We start from the raw sequence: 20,897 nt of genomic DNA on the forward strand, positions 1-20,897 counted from the left end.
GCTTGGCCTGAGACAGTTTCCCCAGCACTATATACAGTTATATGTTTTTATTGTTGTTTTTAGAAGAGGGGTATTTCTTGCCATCTGTACAGAAGGCCACAGTTTATTTAATGTCTTCGTGGAAATGTATCTCTGGATCTCTCTCAGTGAATCTCATTGCTCTGCTTGGCATTTCCTTCTCGTTTGATTTTTTTTTTTTTATAATTCTGAAGAGTTTGGTGGGTTCACCCAAGAGAGAAAAACAAGGCCACAAATAGATGAGGATAGTGAAGGCTCCTTCATACTTAGTTAGGCATGCACTTTTCTTGTGCATCAAATGCTACTTGTAAAGCCCCAAGAAAAATGAAATCACACCTGCCTTCCCCCATCAAGATAGTACCACAAGATTTTCTCTTTGCAGAAGAGAAACGCTGTTCTTCAGAGATTCAAGGTAACCTTCCCTGTCTCTGGGAGAGTCAGGTAGAGAAGAGCATTCTCAATCTTGGCCACACACCTCACCGAAAGACTTACTAAAACCCAGCCAAGAGGCATTCCAGCAGCGCCGCCCCCCCCCCCCCCCCCGCCCCGTGCAGCACTGCAAGTGGTACATTCCAGCTTCTGAACAGGTGCACTTAGCCACTCAGCTCCAGTTAACTCTAATGGAAGATATACTTCTAAATTTCTATGTAACTATGGATTAGCTGCCTCTTGCAGCTGTGGACTTGTGTGGGCTCCTGTTTCCAGTGTAAAGATATGGCCAAATTCCATCAGGAAAAAAAAAAATTTCTTTTGCAGTGTCTGGTTGGCATTTGTCTCTGAGGAATATATAATTTCAACTAAGAATGTTCTCATTTTTTAGAAGAAGCCAAATATCAGCACTCCATCTAAAATTAAAAACTCCAAAGTACAGGCAGACCTACTTATTCTCTGAAAAGTGTTTCCTCTGCATTATTAACTACACAGTTCACCCTTGCTTCATGATGACTTTAAAATCCCCCAATTATGGTGAGTGTTTATGTGGTATGACTTCTATTCAAAGTTAAAGTCAGAGGCCGAAGACTCCAGTAAGGCTATCTGTTAAATAAGGAAAGAGAAGGACACGTAGGCACGCAAGACTCTTCCCTAAGATTTCCCAAGAGAGAGAGTGGTTTCAAAAGGTTCTGGTTAAAGTTACAGTTTTGTTTTTTTTTTAAAGATTTTATTTATTTATTTGAGAGAGAGAGACTGAGAGAGAGAGCACATGAGAGGGGGGAGGGTTGGGAGGGTCAGAGGGAGAAGCAGACTCCCCGCCGAGCAGGGAGCCCGATGCAGGACTCGATCCAGGGACTCCAGGATCACGACCTGAGCCGAAGGCAGTCGCCTAACCAACTGAGCCACCCAGGCGCCCCTAAAGTTATAGTTTTAATAAAGCTCTTTGAAATCACAACCAAAGGTGGAAAGCAACCCAGAAACCATGACTAATAGCCACCTTGCAGGCAGCCTCTCCTGGCCTGGACGCCCATCAGCATTTCAGGGGAGCTGCAGGGCTGCCCAGGGGCCTGCTCTCTGTTCCACTCCACCCACTGCACCTTTCACACAAGCCCCCATCACTCCCACCAAATTAGACACCTCTCTGCAGCTCCAAACAGCAGGGTCAAATGAGAGAAAAATTACATCTTATTCCAGCATTCACTTAGCTGGAGAGTATTACAGTCTTGAATTGAAGATAATTGCATGGGAATATCCTAGAACTGTAGGATCTTTGAGTTGGAAGGGATGTTCTGTCATCTCCTCCAGCCTCTTGTCCGCCACAGGATTTACTTCCGAGAGCATCGCTCATAGGTCGCTCAGCCTCAGTTTGTAAGCATCCAGACATGATGAGTTCACTGCATTGCAAGGCAATTTATTTTATTTCTAGGGGCACCTGGGTGGCTCAGTCGTTAAGCGTCTGCCTTCGGCTCAGTTCATGATCTCAGGGTCCTGGGATCGAGCCCCACATCGGGCTCCCTGCACAGCGGGAAGCCTGCTTCTCCCTCTCCCACTCCCCCTGCTTGTGTTCCCTCTCTCGCTGTCTCTCTCTCTGTCAAATAAATAAATAAAATCTTTAAAAAAAAAAAAAAAAAAGAATCATGATTATACCCATAGCCTTTTTGTTGTTCGGCTGTCATAACCAAACAAAAAGTTTACTTTGACATAGCAGTTTCCCATATTAAATGCCTATTCACACACTTTGTTCAAATGCTAGGACTATGAGTATTCATGACAGCGAGTTTCCTGTTTGTTACCTAATTTAGGCTGGATTGCCAATAACACTATACTCACGGGGAAGAATGTATATCTAGAATGTTCCTTTGTTTTAATACTAGTCATCATAAAGAAACCAGTCTCACAGAGTATATTGACTACAATTAAAGAAGAGGTTTTAAAGTAATTTTTTAAAGCTTAAGATATTCCTTTTTACCTTCTATTCAAAATGAAGTAAGTGAAGCTGTATTTTCAAAACTCATCTTCAGTCCTTCATCACAAGCCAATTCCTATGATTATCTTTCTGTGAAACATTAGATCCTGTACATGATATACTTTGTGTTATGAAAGATGAACTAATCTTGAAATATGACATGTTGCAATATTTGTGTGACACCCAAACTTGTCTCTACCCTGTTCAGTAAGACCGAGCCCCTGCTCATTAATTTGGAGAACACAGCCTTGCTAAATGGTGACAAACTATTTTAATGCTTACTCCTAAGGTCTGTACCTATGTCATTGAAGATTGCTAAGTCTGGGGACTGGCAGCCCCTTGACCACACTTTGAATAGCACTGCTCTAGAATTTCTCATTTCTAAACCAAGCTCTTAGTTCTTTCAATCATCGTGCACAGGAAGTTGTGGTTCCTAGATCCTTGGCCATCCTGATTACTGTTCTCTAGAAATACAGGAAAATCCTTTCCATGTGCCTCTTAAAATGTGTTTCTGATGTATGTGACCAGTGCACAACACAGTAGGGCTGCAACCTTCAGAGTCTTGAGATCCATGCTTCTGGTCAGGCATCCTAAAGTTGGTGTCTCAGTCTGGTAACCACATTACATGGTTAACTCACATTAAGCTGAAATCTACTACAACTCTCAAAGCTATGAATAGGAACTGCTATTAAACTAAATCTATTCCATCCTGCACACTCTATAGTTGATTTTTGAAGTTAGGGTCCTTATATTTCACTTTACAAAAATTTCATCTTATTAACAGGCCATCCTTCAATTCTGTTAAGATCGTTATACATCTCAATATCACCAGTCTCTAACAGCAATAATTAGCTTTATCTTGCCCTTTAAGGCTTATGTGGCATTTTCACATTTAATCTCTTTTGGTTGTGTGGACAAATAATGCTAGATGTGAATTATTATCATTCCCATTTACAGCTGAGAAAATTGACTCTCAAAAAGGGTGCCTTGTTCAAGATCACTTGGTGAATTACCTTGTGCCATATTCATACTTTGAAAACATGAGTTCTCCTGACTTATTCAAGTTATTCTTAAAATGGACATAACTTTGAAGCATCCTTCAGACATCTCTCCTTTAGTTGCATTCAGCTTTTTGATCACACTCTTTGGTGCGAGCTACTCAACCAGTTACCAACAAAACTCTCTGTAGCATCAAACACAATTAGCCATCTTGGCCACAACAATATCATGAGAACCTCTTGTCAGTTCTTTTGATAGAATCCAGACACAGATTTCCATGGTCCACTAAACCGTTGAGATGGGAGATTAAAGTTTGTTTGGTGTGTCCTTTTCTCATAAATACATCTGACTCCTAGAGATTTCCATTTTGCATTTCTAAATAATCAAACTATTTGTTTTTAGCCTCAAAAAATTTATCAAACGGGGCACCTGGGTGGCTCAGTCATTGAGCGTCTGCCTTCGGCTCAGGTCATGATCCCAGGGTCCTGGGATGGAGCCCCACATCAGGCTCCCTGCTCAGCGGGAAGCCTGCTTCTCCTTCCCCCACTCCCCCTGCTTGTGTTCCCTCTCTTGCTGTGTCTCTCTCTGTTAAATAAATAAAATCTTTTAAAAAAAAACTATCAAACAGATGAAATCTCAATATCTCTTAATCAGTACACTCCCACAATTATTACTGGAGAGTCTGCTTTATGTATGATAGTCTGCTGGGCCCTGATGTATTAAAAAAAAAAAAAAACTTCAGTGCAGTGTGATTTTCATATGGTGGATCATGACCCATTGGTGGGTTGTGAAATCAGTTGGGTGGGTAAGAAACAATATTTTTTAAAAATGAAACAGACTAAACTAGATTATAAAATATCAGAGTACAAACAAGGATAATTATTATAGCATTAGCTTGTTTGTTTTTTTATTGTAATATATATATGCCTTAAGCTGTGATGGAAAATTTTTTATTGTATGTCACTATCAATAGCTTGAAAGATCCTGCACTGGCAAAAAAAAAAAAAAAAAAACCAGAATCATGTCACAGCCCTGGGGACATACTATGATAATTATATGCACAAGGTGCAAAAGGAGAATGGGTGTTTTTTTCTTTTTTCTTTGTTTTGTTTGGGTTTTTTTTTTTATTGCTTTGGTTTTAATTTGTTTGTTTTGGTTCAAAAGACCTAAATACTGCAAAATTTCCCTGAACTGTTGGCCTTTTTTTCCAGGAGTTTGCCACTGTTTCACATGACTTGGTTGGGTTGTAAATACCTTCCTGTTGCTCAAAGCCAGTATAATAAGCTCTTAGAGTCTAGCAGATAGGGACAGACTTTCCAGTCCCAGTCCACAGTGCCCAGTTTGGCATCTTTTCTTGACCAAAATAAAGGAATCCGTATCCAACTAGTATGTGGTTTGCTAGCATCAGTAATCGAGTTTGGTCTAGCTTGAGAGAGAATTCTTTGGAGCCCACACTTAACATCGTAGTTTCAATTTAAAATATCTACATTTTCTTTAAAAGTATATCCTTTTCTGGCCTTCTCAAAACGTATTTGCTGAAAGGGGTCTTTCAGAATGATAATATAATATCAACTCCTTTTCATTACCTTCCTGAAATGTGATATGAAAATCCGTGAGCTCAAGCTTCAACCTTTCATGGTGCCTGATACATAAATAGCCCTCAAATGTCATGTCTTGTTGTATCAGTCACAGGGAAAGAGAAACTGAAAATGCTACAGAGAAAGTATAACTTTGATTCATCATCCTAGAATCTTTCCTTTTTTCCATTTGTACCAAGCGCATCTTTTTAAACTCTTTTGCCAAAGCTTTATATAACTTTTTTTTTAACTCAAAGCTAATTTCCCAGTGTGATCCCAAAGCTGTGTAATTCTCCATTAGTACCTTAGTTTATTTTTACTTTCTTCCACCTTCTACCGTACATGAATGTTTGAATTTGTCACTTAGTCCCACCCGTATGAATCTAGATTTTCAAGAAATAAGCAAGAATGGGGAGATGCCAATATTTATTGACTGAACATCTGTTTACTTTTCTTTGAGACCAGAATATATTAAAAATTAAGGGGAGTTAAAGTGGGCATTAGATATGTAAAAAGATAGGTAAGCAATCTTCTTAGATAGGCAACAAATAGATAAGCATTTGAGTCAACACTGGAAAGTAACAGTGAGGGCCTACTAAACGCATTATTTCATTTAACTCCCGCAGCAAACCTATGAGGCAGGGCCTGTTTGTAGTCCCATTTCATGAGTAATAGAAACCTACTTTGGAGAGAGTAAGCAATTTGCAAACAACCATCAAAGCTCTTAACTGGAGCTACCAGAATTTGGAACCAGGTCTTAGAACCAGATGCCAAAGTAAAATAAAATAAACTTGATTCAAATAACAAACAAACAAACAAAAATATGGAGCAGTTACTATGTGCTTGGTGTTGGGGAGGATATAAATACGAATAAGACCCCGAAATACAAGCCCTTCTCTTGATGAGCTTACCTCTAAGGATTGACAGTGGATGCGAGTGGCGTGAGCTTAAGTTATCATTAGAATAAATGCTACAACAAAGATCTAATCCAAATGGTACAGAGTTCGGAGGAGAAAGTGGTCATTGCCTTGGAGCCAGAGAGCAGAGTGCAGTGAACTTGAGAGACACAACTGAAATGAGGCAAGAATAGTACATGGCAGGCAGGTTGAAAGGGCTTTGAATGCCATGCTGAAGACTTCTAGGAAGGCCAAGGGGAGCTGAAGGCTTTGAAGCTGGAAAATGACATGATCGTATTTGGATTACACTGTGGAAAGCTGTTTAGATGCGGAAGACACTGCTGACAAGGATCCTAGCCAGGCTTTTACTGTAGTAGACCCAGACAGAGGTGCCAAGGACCTACACAAAGGGTGGGGAATGAAGATATGAATGAGGGAACAGATCTGGAAGTCATTTCAGGATTGGGTCTGGGTAATATGCATGACGAGGAGGGGGAAGAAGACGATGAATCCATTCACCTTGGAAGGAAATTATTTTTTGCCCTAGGCCAAGGTCTGTCCTGGGCCATAAGGATTTGCAAAGATCAATGAGGCCGTCTCTGGCCACGGGGAGCCCAGACTGGCATCTCTCAGGGGATTCATACTCAGGCAGCACCCAGATAGGTCAGAGAAATGTGTGAGGTACAGAGTGGGAGACAGGGCAGAGCAGTGGGGGCTGCAGCAGCCCTGAGATGCATGTCCTGCCAAAAGGCATTTCGATGCAAAGTTGATTAAAAACAAGAAGGCTGGCCAAGCAGAGCAGGCTGGATTGGACTCTCCTCAACTAGTGATGTCTAGAATGGCTCCCAAGTTTCTACTTAGAGGAATTCAGTGGGTAATTTTGCCATTAATTTGTACAGGGGAATACACAGTAAGAATCAGGTTTGGGAGACTAAAGTAAGGAGTGTTAGCTTTGAGACAGATTGATGCTCAGGTTCAGAAGAGGGAAGCTGGAAATAGGGTCCTGGGAAGCTCAGTGAAGAGGTTTCAGGAAAGAAGTAAGTGCCTTTTATGGCAGGATTAAGTTTCTGAACAAGGGAGCTGCAGGTGTTTTATATTTAGATGTCTAGTCAGATGGTAATTACACCTCTTTGTAATCAGTCAAGGAAAACTTAGAGAGGAAGGAAGGATTCAGAAACTATGAAAACTGAAAGGAAGAAAGCTTGGCAGGTTGAGAAGAGATCCTCTAGCCATGAGGGAGGAGAGGGAGGAGGGCATACGGGACAAGGAAAGATGGCGGAAGGACAGAGGGCCGGCCAGAGGGAATGCGTGGAAGGGAGGAAGGAAGGGAAGGGGGGGTACCTTGCCTCGCGTTCACCCAGTTTCCCACTGCATCCGAGCTGCCTGGAAATGAGCATTATCTTTAATTTTTTCAGGGTGACGACTCAGATGAGGAAGATCTCTGCATCAGCAACAAATGGACTTTCCAAAGAACCAGCCGCCGGTGGTCTCGCGTGGACGACCTGCACACACTGTTCCCCGGAGGAGACAGGCATGGGTCATCGGGAGACATTAGGATGAGAAACACCACGAGCAGTGAAAGCGTCCTCACCGACCTGAGCGAGCCCGAGGTCTGCTCCATTCACAGTGAAAGCAGCGGAGGGAGTGACGGCCGCAGCCGGCCAGGCAGCGGCCACAGCGCCGGCCGGGCGCCCTTCGACTGCCCCGGCCAGCCCTGCCCCGACAGCCCGGTCATGCTGGACGCCACATTCGTCAGCGGCAGCCTCCCGCAGTCCCCCAGAGACGCTCTCAGCTACCCAAAGAATGAGAAACCCACCAGGGCCAGAGCCAAGTCATTTTTGAAGCGCATGGAGACTCTCAGAGGGAAGGGGGCACACGGAAGGCCCAAGGGGCCGGGGCGGACCGGGGGCTTGGTGATCAGCGGGCCCGTGCTGCAGCAGGAGCCGGAGGCCTTCAAGGCCATGCAGTGCGTCCCCATACCGAACGGAGATCTCCGGAGCTCGCCCCCCACTGCCTGCCCCAAAGGGCTCCTGAGCGCCAGCAAATGGAGCGGGGTGAGCAGCCAGTCGGAAAAGAGCAGCAGTGGCGTGAGCACGCCCGGCCTGAAGGAACGAAAATGCCAGGAGGCCAACAAGCGCGGGGGCATGTACTTGGAGGACCTGGACGTGCTGGCCGGGACAGCACTGCGGGATGCCGGCGACCGAAACCACACACACGAGTTCCATTCCCAGGAGAACTTGGTGGTGCACATCCCCAAGGATCACAAACCGGGAACGTTCCCCAAGGCGCTCTCTATCGAAAGCCTCTCGCCAACAGACAGTAGCAATGGGGTTAACTGGAGGACCGGCAGCATCTCCCTGGGCAGACAGCAGGGCCCCGGGGCCAGGGAGCCCAGGCTCATGGCGTCCTGCCACAGGGCAAGCAGAGTCAGTATCTACGACAACGTCCCGGGCTCCCATTTGTACGCCAGCACAGGAGACCTTTTGGACTTGGAGAAAGATGACCTCTTCCCCCATTTAGATGACATTCTGCACCATGTCAATGGGCTCCAAGAGGTAGTGGATGACTGGTCAAAAAATGTCCTGCCTGAACTGCAAACACATGATGCCTTGGTTGGAGAACCCGGCTTATGCCCCTTCCCATCTCCTAATCAGATCACCTTAGACTTCGAAGGCAACTCTGTCTCGGAAGGTCGGACAACACCCAGTGACGTGGAAAGAGATGGAACATCTCTTAATGAGTCGGAGGCCACTGGGGTCCGAGAGAGGAGGGACTCTGGTGTAGGGGCCTCTCTGACCAGGCCAAACAGGTTGGTGCCATGATTTTCTGAAATGATTTTTAATCCATTTCCATAATAATTATGGTCTATTTATCTAACGAACATTTATAGTGCACTTCCTAAGTGCCTGACACTGTCTGAAGTGATACATGTGGTTAGGAATTATTTGAACGGAAGTGTATCTTTTCTACAGATGTTATGGTGATTGAATCCATGTTAACTCACATTCATTTCTCTGAGTCTTTGTCCTTTAATTCAATCTTATGTTCACTCACAAAACTGTTGTGAGTGTATGTGCAAAGCACAGTGCTAGGCCCTGTCAGGGATCCCTGGAAATGGACGCTCCGTGCCTGTTCACAGGTGCTTCCCGTGACCTTGTTGCCATATCAATTAAAACGTCCCTATCTCAATTTTTTTAACTTTTTTTTTTTAATCCTATGAGAAATTTCTGAGACCCAAGGTGTGTACTTCACAAGTTTATTTTGGCTTTAAACTGCCAATTACAAAGTACATAAAGCCATTCTACAAAGACCACTTCAGAAGCAGCCGTGAAAAATGGCCCCGAAAGAGCTGAACTAGTGGAAACAGTAGTACTGTACACGCTGCTGTGCTCTTGTTGAGGCAGAGAGGTCCCTTGGGGTTCGCTGCCATGTCACCTCTTCAGGAGCTCTCCTTCCTCTGTGCCTGCCACCTTCAGATTCCATGTCAACAGAAGGAGAATGTGAATGCAGACGGGATGGCAGTGCAGAAATGGTCTCCGGGTCCAGAACATTCCAGATCTCACTCTCCATCTCGAGCTGTCTCTCTCTGTCTCTCTCTCTCTCTCTCTGTCTTTCTCTCTCTCTCTCTCTCTCGACACACACTCACACATACACTGTCTCCGCTGCTTTCAACACTTTGGGAACAAACTTAGGAATAAACAAATAAAATGTATTAGGTCCCTTATTAAAACCTTCCCCGGATGTATCAGACCTGAAAACAACAGTTTCGTAGGTTTACTGTCTGCAGTGGTGTCTTCTGGGGCACTTGCCTTGTGATTTCTCTTGGCTCAGAAGCTCTGTTGATTAGCTCCTTAGAAATCAGTGACGTCGTGTGTTTTCCAATAACACGGCCACGTTGTGACTGGCTTCTCTGACGGTCTTTCTGGTAAAGGCGACTCCGATGGAACAGTTTCCAGCTCTCGCACCAGCCTCAGGCGTCCACCGCGCCGCACATCAGCAACCAGACGGCCGGCCAGCTGAACCTGCTCCAGCGCTTCTCACTGCTTCGCCTCACGGCCATCATGGAGAAGTACTCCATGTCCAATAAACACGGCTGGACGTGGTGCGTAGCATGTCCGCTTAGGAGGGGATCGTTTGTTCTAGAGCTAAGTATGTGGTTGCAAAAGCCTCGGTAGTGAGGTTCTGACTTCTGAAGAAGCCACTCGTGGCCTTCGCTGCCGATGTCCTGAAAATCAGGCGGCAGCCGCTGCCGCCCCCTGCCCCGCTGTCTGCCTTCTGTGCTGCCGCCCCTGCAAGCAGATGCAGCCCGCTGAGTTTTATCTGCAGCTCTCGGCTGGTTTCCAGGGAAAGCAGTCAGGTTCCAAGAAGGAAAAAAAAGACAAGGAAAGGGTGATGAATGGTGAACAGAGGCATTAAAAATAAACTGGCCAGAAAATAAATCTGGCAGTTTGCCGAGAAATAGCTGTCGCTTGTGCCTTCTGGCTCAATGCAGGGCTCACCACTTAGAGCACTGATTCATTCCAAGAGCATTTAATTCTCCAGGTGCGTTCCGGCTTTGGCTTCAGTGGCAAATAAAAACAGGAATATGCAGTAAACCTTTGTCGTAAGGAATTGCCAAAAGCATGTGTTGGAACCTAAATATGGAGCTGTTTTAGACAAGCTGGTAGATTTGAAAAAATATAAAATGGGTCATTAATTGTCCTATGTTATAAATTATGTATAGAGAAAAATCTCCCCCAACCCCAACTAAATTTCTTCTTCTTATCGTTTTTAAATTTGTTTTGTTTCATCTCATTGGGGACAAGTGTTTATCCCTTGAGAGATGTGGCCGTCACGATTAAATTGCAAAGTTGTCCCCTTGACTTGAAAACAGAGCCATAAATCCGTTCCACTAATGTAAATCGTGCTGTTTCTTTTTTTTTTTTTTAAAGATTTTATTTATTCATTTGAGACAGAGAGATACGGAGAGAGAGAGAGCATGAGCAGGGGGGAGACAGAGGGAGAGGGAGAAGCAGGCTCCCTGCTGAGCAGAAAGCCCGATGCGGGGCTCGATCCCAGGACCCTGGAATCATGACCTGAGCTGAAGGCAGACGCCTAACCATCTGAGCCACCCAGGTGCCCCAAATCGTGCTGTTTCATAGTCAGAGATCGAACATAGGCAAGGGGCACACATAGTACTTCCTGTCATGTGATTAAGAGAGATGTTGAATTTGCCCTGCGCCTGTTGGTTGTTCCAACAAAAGCTTGGCTTCCCTCTTGCTTGCTTTCACAGCCTCTCCCCACAGGCTGCCCCAGGAGGTTTGCATGACCTGGTTTCTGTGAATTCTAGGTCAGTTCCAAAGTTCATGAAGAGGATGAAAGTTCCTGATTACAAAGACAAGACTGTCTTTGGTGTTCCTCTCATAGTTCACGTCCAGAGAACGGGACAGCCCCTGCCTCAGAGTATTCAGCAAGCACTCAGATACCTGCGTAGCAACTGCCTCGATCAGGTACGGTTGTAAATCCCAAACACGGGCCTGCATTTATGGGCAATGCCAGACAAAGTCACATCTCCTCAGTGTTGCCTAAGACGTGCCTCACTAAAAATAAAAGGCATTGTGATCTTTACATGTCAGTGTTTAATTTGCCCAGGCTACATCTCGGTCAAGCTGCTTGAGGGTGTTCCCTCACTGGCAACTTGAATGACGTTCTGAGTGAAAATTCATGTTAATAGTTTGTGTGTTAATAGTCTGTACTGTGCTGTCAGATTTGCACTCCCTAGAAACTGGGAGTTATGCTTTACACTGCATTTCCTTTTTAAATGTTGCCCCACTGCCATCATTGATTTCATAGCATTCTTTCATCCCTGTTTTATTATTTTTTGAGAAAAGAATTAGGTTTTTATATCTCTCTTTTTTTAAAAAGATTTTATTTATTTATTTGAGAGAGAGAGAGAGAGCACAAGCGGGAGGGGCAGAGGCCCGAGAGAGAATTTCATGCAGACTCTGCGTTGAGCGGGGAGCCCAATGTGGGGCTCGATCTCATGACCCTGAGGTCATGATCTGAGCCAAAACCCAGAATCCAACACTTAACTGACTGTGCCACCCAGGAGCCTATTAATTCTTTTCTTTCTTTTTTTTTTTGAAGCAGCACCATGACCAGGAAGACTTAAACCAAAGATAAATTTATTTACGTCTTTTTAAAATGTGCAAGTAAACTATGCAAACAATATCCGCTAAATCAACTCTCCCTTCATCTTGTACATTAAAATCTCAAGCCAAACAAAATAGTCAGAGATCATTTTCTGTCTCCATGACTGTTTGGGGACCACCGTCATGGTGGCCTGTGACCGGACCCAGAGTGCCACCCATTCTGTAATTTACTAGGCCCAGCCTTCACTCCTCCAAATTAACACCCATTCATTTCTTAGACATTCTGCCCCCCAAAAAGCCATATTCCCACTTGATAATTGCAACCTTGAGTAGTGGGGGTATTTTTAGGCAAATATTCTACAATGGCTTTTGTGCATCATATTCTCTAATGCCACGTGAGTAATCCATGCCCACCTAAAATTACTTGCACTTTTTATTGATTCACCCTTGGCCTTGGGCTCAGTGAACAGGAATGAGCTGAGCTACTTGAACTCACAGACCCTGGCTACTGATGCTTGTATCTACCCCAATACTGAGATCACATTTAGAATCAGGATGGTCTCTTGACAAATCAGACACCACTTTTCAATGGAGAATAGGAGTAACTTCATTTGATGCCATCTTTGATTGAACTGAATGTGTGATCCCTTTTTGCCTTCCCACTCCTAATCTAGAGAATATACAGGGATACATTTTCCCCATTTCTTCAGATGCCATAGTGGAGGGCAGGAGTGGTTGCTATTACTGTTGTGGTGGTGGGGACTATTTCGTTTTGAGAAATGGCCTTAGTAGCTTGCCTGTTATTTCTCAGAAAGAAGGTCAACAGACCACTTTCCTAAAACTATAGTCTTTAGCAGATGCCCCAACATTAACCTGTGAATAACATCCACATAGAGCAAACCAATGAATCCAGTTACTTAAGCATTATTTTTTGTTGTTGTTTTAGAGCTTTTACCAAAATTGCACATTAATCAAAGGTAGATGATCTATGGATATCTTACTGAGAAAACTTGTTGGAGAGGTGAACTTAGGTGAATATATGGAAATGCCCACTCTGATCTCTTTTACAACCCTAAAAGCATTGCAGTCATGCCCTTACGCATAGGACTTTGTGGCCTCAGTTGTACTTTTGTTGTTTTGTTAGCACAGACCCAAGAATGTGTTTTGTGGAGGGTAACCTTTTATTCAGACACGTGTTTTTCCAAGCTTCTCGATTTTCCTAAGGGTATATAAGACTCATCCCTCCTCTTGGCTAACTCTCTTAGAGTCTTTGGCTCTGCCTTTTACCGAGAACAAAAAATATTTTGTTCTAAACATTATAATGTGTGGCCAGCGAATGCTTATCAACAAAAGCTCTATTAAGAGAAAACAGTGTTTGTTCAGAAATACCTAAAGGAAATGCAGTCCGTCTGTGCCATTAGCTCAGTAGTGATAACGTTTCTCAAGGGCCCAGCATGTTTTAGGCATTGTCCTGACTGTTTTACATTCACTGTCTCATTTAAGACCATACCCACCTTGGGTGGTGGTATTCCCCCAGGTTGCAATGGTACAGCCAACCCTTGCTTGAAAAGCTAACTCCAGAGTCCAGGTTTTTAAAAACTACGCTCTACTGCCACCTGTTAGAATTGCTTGTCCCAGTGGACTTGGGGTGATACCATCTCTAGCATTGAGGGACACGTGGAGAAATGGTCCTAAAAACTCACTGATGAACCTACTATCAGGATTTTGTCGATAATGTTGACTCTTACGTGAGGTGGGTGTCCTTGCTGTGATCATGGAAGAGTTTTTCTCTAGCCCCAACAGCTGAAAGCATGGTGTTTCTTTTAGACAACTAGTCTGTTTCTTATATTAAGAACAACTGGATATGTTTTCCTCTCTATATTAGCTGCTTAGAAAGACTAGAGCCAAATATGTGTTCTTCCTGTGGTAAATATATGTAAATTTTTGGTATGAATTTTGTACATCATTCCTAGTTTCAGCTACTCTTTTTATCTTGATTTTCCTTTTGCTCAAATGTTCTTATCTATGATCTTTAATTGTATCTTATACATTTTATAGATCATTGAATTCTTTCTTGAACACAGTTGGGTGGAAATAAATGAATTGGAATATCGCTATTCTACTCACCACATAGTGTTTAGTGTAGACTGGAAACCACTCAGGACCCCTGCAGATTCCGAATAATGGGTAGCGCCAGTAACACCACTGTTACTAGGTCCAGTCTCCTGTCCGAAGCAAAAGTCCTACAAATCGAGAGAAGGACAGTGGGCACCAAAATCTCCCCAGTCCTGGCTCGCTGGCTTATTCTCAGTCTCCACATCAAGCCTCTCACAGGTTTTTTCAATCTGGAAGAATGCCTTACTGAAAAAACATGTGCTGGCAAAGCTTTGTAGGCAAAAGACTTATTTTCAAGGACATAAATATGGATTATAAATGTAACCAAAACGAATAAGGCAACCCTCTCTTTTATCGGTCAAAAGTAAGAATCTGTAAGATGTCCAGGGGACTTTCACCAGAGCCCATTACTCCCTTATGAAGCACTCCACATCTGTGGGGCTTCCCACCTGGGAAGTCACAGAGTGTGGGAAGCACACAGAGAACCCCCTCTGGTCCCTGTGAAAAGGAAGGTGGTAATAAGAAGAGAGCAAGGGAAAACGGGACAAACACAAGGAAGAATTAAAACCAGGCTTGAAAGGAAGACTGTTGTAGAGCTTTAAGAGTGAACAAGAGCAAATAAAAGTGAATGAATCAGTAAAGAAGGAGGGGACAAGAGCAAGAGGGAAGGAACATACATCACATTAGACTGTTCTTTCTTTGCCAGTAGCACCTCCTTGGAACTAAAAAGTTTCGGGTCTGCACAGGATCTTGAGATCTCATGCCCTGGGTCGTAGAAGACCAGAACATCCCAGAACACCTTTCCTCCAAACCACGCTGACTGGCCTCTGTGTTGCCTCCCTTTACACTGTGTCCTTGACCCACCATCCCAGACTCTCCCGTGGCGCTTTGCCCTGATCTCAGGGGAGGAGGCTTCCTGCAATGAGCTGGCCCCCTTTTCCTCCTGCTAAGCGTTCACCTCCAACATAAGCATTCATCACTGACAGTTGAATGCAGCCCCACAGGGCCCTGAAACATGGCCAACGTTTGGCCTCCTACACTCCCCAAGTGCAGAACAGTTTATATATGATGAAACACAGTGTAGCTATTCTCCCCCTCGCAGCTGGCCCTAGCTGAAATAAGGAAGTTTAGCCCTCAATTATGAACCATTTGTATTCAGACATAGCCGTGTGTGAGAGGAGCCTTGCTCTGTTGGCTGAGCTTTTATTTCTGCCCTAAATCAGCAGCGTACAGAGGCGCAGGTGATGCTTGTCCTGACGAATATGGAGTCACGCAGGGAAAGGCCAAGCCTGCGGGGCTCAGAATCAGAACCCGCCACACGCGGTACTTCGGACCCTTTCTTTTTCTGAATAAAACCAACCTTTCTTCATTAGCCGAGCCCATTTCTGAAGAAGAGCAAAGGGAAGTCCCGATAAACATCGTCAAGGACTGAAAGGATTAGCATAAAAGGGATGCCAAGTAGGAGGTTTAATATTATTTAGATGAAATTTGAATTCTAATGCAGCACTCGTGTGCCCGACCTCTCCTTCTAATAGAACAGTAAGTTTTAGAAGGCTGATTATGCTGGGAAGACACTTCCTACTCAGTACATGTCCCCTACCCGCTGGCTGTTCGTCACAGTCCTCTTGCCTCCCTCAGATGAGATAAGTGATGCTCTGGGACCTTTTCAGATTATACTCCGAGTCCTTGCTTTTTCAGAGCTGGGTTTTTGGGTAGAAGACAACAGAGAGGAAAGGAAAAACAAGACCAAGGGAACACTCATCACTCACCCTTTTACCTGTAAAATGAGTGATCACGTGCAAGATGCTTCTAAAATGAACGCTGGGTTGCTGCCACCAAGCTCCCCCTTTCAGAGAGGGTGTCTGAGCCGTGCTTGAGAGGTACGTGAGCGCAGGACCTGCTAGGGAGTTTGCAGTTTGCAAGGCCTCGTGCAAAATGAAAATGTGAGATGCTTTGTTCATACATTATTAAGAATTTCAAAACGGTGACAGCAGAGAATTAAACCAAGCGTGGAGCCCTGTGTGACTACCAGTGGTGACAGACACAGAGGCATAGGAAAGACATGTCACACCACTTGGGGCTTCCTCATAATGAAGCTGAGGGATCTGGGGCAGCCTCCCACCCATGGTGATGACAAGGCTGCCCTCAGAAGCAACAGTGCCAATTTCATCACCACTTTGAAAACTCTTCTAAAGAAGCAATGATTATTGGCAATCACTCAGGCCACCACCCGTGGTTGTTCGGTGAAGGTAGATCGACTTCTCCCTGTTCTTGGGATCTCTGCACCATTGGAAGAATCTTCTGCTTACTGTGTCTGGGGAGTTTTCCACTGCAAGGAACAGAAAGCTGTCCCAAGATGGCTTCAACAAGAGGAAATTAATGAGCTCACGTGACAAGAAGTCAGGAAGTAGGGTGGTTCTGGTGTGCTTTTTTTCATCAGCTCAAGGCGAGTTTTGAAGACTGGGGTTTCTTTCCTTCTTTCCCTTCTGCCTTCCTTAGCTACTATATCTGGAATCTGGTCTGAGTTCAGACCTCACCTTTTCTTTATTAGGTTCGGGAAAGAAATTTCCTTCTGTGCTTCCAACAAAAATCCACAGATCCCACAGATATTTCCCACGTCCCTGGAGGATAAGGGTGGGACGGGAAGGTTACTGTCAGAATCTGAGGCAGAACAAATAAATACCTGACAGCCCTCTGGACATCCTGTGAGATCTAAGTCAGAACAAGCAGCTCAGAGCCCGCAGCTGGAGAGCTCCTGACATGTCAAAAATAATTAAAATAACAATATTTGCTGAAACTAGAAAGAAACTTGGAAACAGACAAGACAAAGAAAACACTGCTGGGATGTGTTTGCACACGCACACCAGTGTGCACCCAAAATGAAGCCAGCAAGACACAGTGGATGCTCTGCAGTTTACACACAAACACTTGTCTGCTTTATTCTCTTGACAGATTCCAATCAATATTTCTCTGCTGCTGAGAAAATAACAGGAATTCTCAAAGGGAATAACACCGATTCACAGGAGGATAAATGTCTGTGAGTCACACTTAGGAATTCACCTTCCGGGCCCTGGGATTCTGAACACTCCCGTGTAGCACAGCCCTGTGGCACTGTCCTGGGCCTCCTTCCAGAACTAGAGGAGTCGAGAATGTAAACACATTGAGGATGGATCTCACTTTAGTAATCATTCATTTGACGACTTGAATTTTTCCTTTGACAGTACATGCTTTCTTCTCGTGCACTTTGGTGACATTTGGAGTAGTTGCCAGAGGATGACACGTGTTCCTTAGACTCTTGAAGAGACATCTAAGTACGGCAAAGTTATACATTTTCTAGATATTCCAAACTTTCAGGATAAAAAAGAGAGCAATTAACGTTTTAAGTGACAATATGCCTGAATATCCCAATCTGTGGAATTAGAGTGATAAGCCTTGGAATGCAAAAAAAGTATTACCAAGAATTCTGGTTTTTATTGCCACAAAGAGTAGCAGTGGATCATTTCCCCTGCGACCTATTCAGCTGACATATACAAATCCCTGAGTATTCTCTAATTGCTTGGAGTTCTTCCCTTGCTGTCACTGTACTTAAAAGGAATTAGAACTGCTCTCCATTTATAGCAATAACCAAGAGAGCTCTCCTCAGACACCTGAACTTGGGTCAAGGCTGACCTGGCACGCAGAGCCGCCTCGGACACGGCCGGCGCCTTTCCCCAGGCATAGGGAGGAGGCGGAGTGTCTCCCTGGTGTGCCGCCGCTTACCTGGCTGGCCACTTGGAATGTTCCTACCTTGCTTTTTGGAAACGGGCCAACCTGTGAGCCCTTGAGGAATGAGAAAAGGAGAGATTGAGGTTGGTTGAATGAAGGACCAAGGTGGAGCAACTCGATGCCCTACAGGCATTTAAGAATAGCAGATACGCAAATTCACTGTAAACCCGTGGGGGTGGGGGCAGGTGTCAGAGACACTCAGCCCTTTCTTGGGTAGCGGCAAGTCCGGAGTGCAGAGCCTCTAGAGGGGCCTGGAGTGTAAGCTGCCGACCGACCCTTGCAGAAATCTCTGTTCTCCTAGGGCTCCTCTCCACCTCACTCATTCCTACTAGGAGCATTATCTCCTGGGTGCCTTATTGCTCCATTTATTTGTCAAGCAGAAGAGGAGTCTAAGCCCTAGGGATGAAAAAGGCCTAAGACAATGTCTTGAAGTCTGAAAAAATGCCACCCAGGAATCCTCACTAGAGCCACGGCTTATGCACATAGTAACTAATCAGGCAGAGTAATAAGTGCCAAGCATCATATGAGAAACACACATAGGGAGTATTATGAGGATTCCAAAGAAGGACAAGAAATAGGACTTTTAAATCAAAATACATGCTTATAGTATTATTATGTTTCAGGAGCATATTCCCTACACCTCTCCCCCAAAGGTGCACTGGATATGGTTGCTTATGTGGGATCCACCAAACCTCCCATTGACCAAACTTTCTCAAAACCCCCACTAGAGTGTAAACACTAGAGGGCAGGGAATTTTGTCTGGTCTGCTCACTAATGATGCCTAGCAAGTGTAAATATGCCTGAGATAGAGTGGTATTGAATCACTGCTTGTTGGATAAATGAATGACATGATAGCATTTAGTCAAGACTGCAGGTTACAAAGTACGGCCATACGTATTTTGTCACTTAGTCTCCACAATAACCCTGTGAGGTGGGCTATTATTCTTATCCTTATTTTATGGGAGAGGGAGTCAGCGTTCAACTACTGCCCGAAGTAACTCACCTACTAATTTACATTTTACTAGTTTGGATGCAGTTGCTGCTCATCCAGCCCTGACTCCATGCCTTCTCATCACTCCCAAAGTGCTTGCCTTAGGAAGAGGATGGCTGGGGGGAAGGTGGCCTCACTAACATTGTCCCTGTGACTTGTTTCAGGTGGGTCTTTTTCGAAAATCGGGCGTGAAATCTCGAATCCATGCGTTACGTCAGATGAACGAGAACTTCCCCGAGAATGTCAGCTACGAGGACCAGTCTGCGTATGACGTGGCAGATATGGTAAAACAGTTCTTCCGGGACCTCCCGGAGCCTCTTTTCACCAACAAGCTCAGCGAGACCTTCCTCCACATCTATCAGTGTAAGTGGAAGGAATGCAGATCAGTGTTCTCATGTGCACCCATCCACTTAAAAAGCATTCTATAGACTGAGGTCTAGTTACACAAGTAGTACATGAATCCCTAAAGAAATGTATAAAAGTTATCATTCTCTGCTTCTTTCCAGAAGTAAACTTTGTTCCCAGTTTGACATGGAAATCTCCAGGCCATTTGTTAAGCATTTGAAAATACCTTTTTGACATCAGTTTTCCTTCTCAGTAGGGTTTTGCGTAAGGTCTAAAACTAACTCTCAGTGTATTTTTAATAACTTTAAAATGAGAAGGGAACACAATAGGATTTATTTTGTATATAAATGTTTTTTAAAACTTAAATTCAAGTTTTTAAAGATTAAGTATTGCCTTGGGATATATGAAATTCAAAGCCAAGTGTGTTAAGATGACCAGAAATAAAAAACAAATGTATTTTAATACAGTGTATTTTAATTGGCAAAAAGTAGGCAAACCAAATCAAGCTTATGTTTAATGCAACGAATTTGTATCTTCACTTGGAATTTTTTAAGTGATGTTAAATTGAAAATTCTCAGCAAGCCCCTATAATTAAAATAATCATTGAATAAAACAATTGCTGATTAAAAAGCGTATCCTTCTAAAGGTAGCTACAAAGGGGGTAGTAGAAATGAACACGTGACTCTTTTCTAGATGCAATAATGTTATGATTATAAATTATTTCAGTGGTCCAAGTCCTGATTCTTTAGAAAAAAAAAAATATTTGGCCTGTGGACTTTGAGTTTTCAGGAAAATATGCCTGAAATGGGGATCAACAAATGGAATTGATCCAATTTGAAGAAGATCCTTGCTATAGAGAATTCTGTGCTGTGTTTAAGGAGCCTACAATATTGCAAATCCAAAAAGGATTATAATAAATAGCACTTGTAAAAACAGGATAAAGTGATGACCCACTAAATAAATATTATTTTGTCAAAGTGAATAGGCTAAGTTAAATTAATGACACATGTCACGTGAGCCCAAACAGAGAGAGTTCAGGACTTTGTTGCCTTAAGAGGTCGAGCTGCATTTTCCAGTTAAGCCTCCTTCATGGTTTGGAACTATCATATATGATTCTTTACATTTAATCAGTTCTCAGGTTAGGGTCGACACTAGTCTAAGGTTAAAGCCAGATTGTTTCTAAGAAATAAATCCCTTTGGCCCTTTCTGAGACTCACCAACAATAAACCAGATCAAAGCAGTGTTTATTTTAGCTGAGCAAACATTTACTGAGTTCCGCTTATGCGCAGGGCAGTGCCGCACGCTGAAGATGATATGGGTGGGTAAGACTTACTCTCCGCTCTCAAGGATCTTACAACTGAGGGAGATGAGACATGTACATATATAACTGCCATACAGCAAGATTGGAGAAATTCCGTAATAAGGTTACAAAGAAAATCCAAGGAGGTTGAGATGAGGACTAGGACTTGGTGGGGAACTGGCAGCTGAAGGTGGAGAAATGGAAGGAACATGTCTTGAATGACTCACATAGCGTGAGCATGGTCCAGGAGGTTCCAGGGTATTCTTCTGGCTTGTGTGAATGGTAACTGTATGACACAGTACCAGTGACACTGAAAAATTAGACCAGGGCCATCCCAAGGAAGGCCATTGAATGTCAAGGCA

General features: G+C 43.9%; 1 protein-coding gene across 11 annotated transcripts in view; it reads left to right on the forward strand.

The window, feature by feature from the left end:
- The window catches only part of STARD13 (StAR related lipid transfer domain containing 13), a 508,432-nt gene that overhangs the window by 475,842 nt on the left and 11,693 nt on the right, over positions 1-20,897 (forward strand). For 10 of the 11 annotated variants that reach the window (XM_078070466.1, XM_078070463.1, XM_078070464.1 and 7 more), the window contains 4 exons: positions 7,304-8,697; positions 9,820-9,990; positions 11,218-11,377; positions 19,055-19,253. In XM_078070466.1, the coding sequence (XP_077926592.1) occupies positions 7,304-8,697; positions 9,820-9,990; positions 11,218-11,377; positions 19,055-19,253 (1,924 nt within the window). Of the gene's footprint in view, positions 1-7,303; positions 8,698-9,819; positions 9,991-11,160; positions 11,378-19,054; positions 19,254-20,897 lie in introns of all 11 variants that reach the window. The other variant, XM_036066629.2, reaches the window with a different exon arrangement.

Source organism: Halichoerus grypus, chromosome 4, assembly GCF_964656455.1.
Source record: "Halichoerus grypus chromosome 4, mHalGry1.hap1.1, whole genome shotgun sequence".
NCBI classification, from domain to species: domain Eukaryota; kingdom Metazoa; phylum Chordata; class Mammalia; order Carnivora; family Phocidae; genus Halichoerus; species Halichoerus grypus.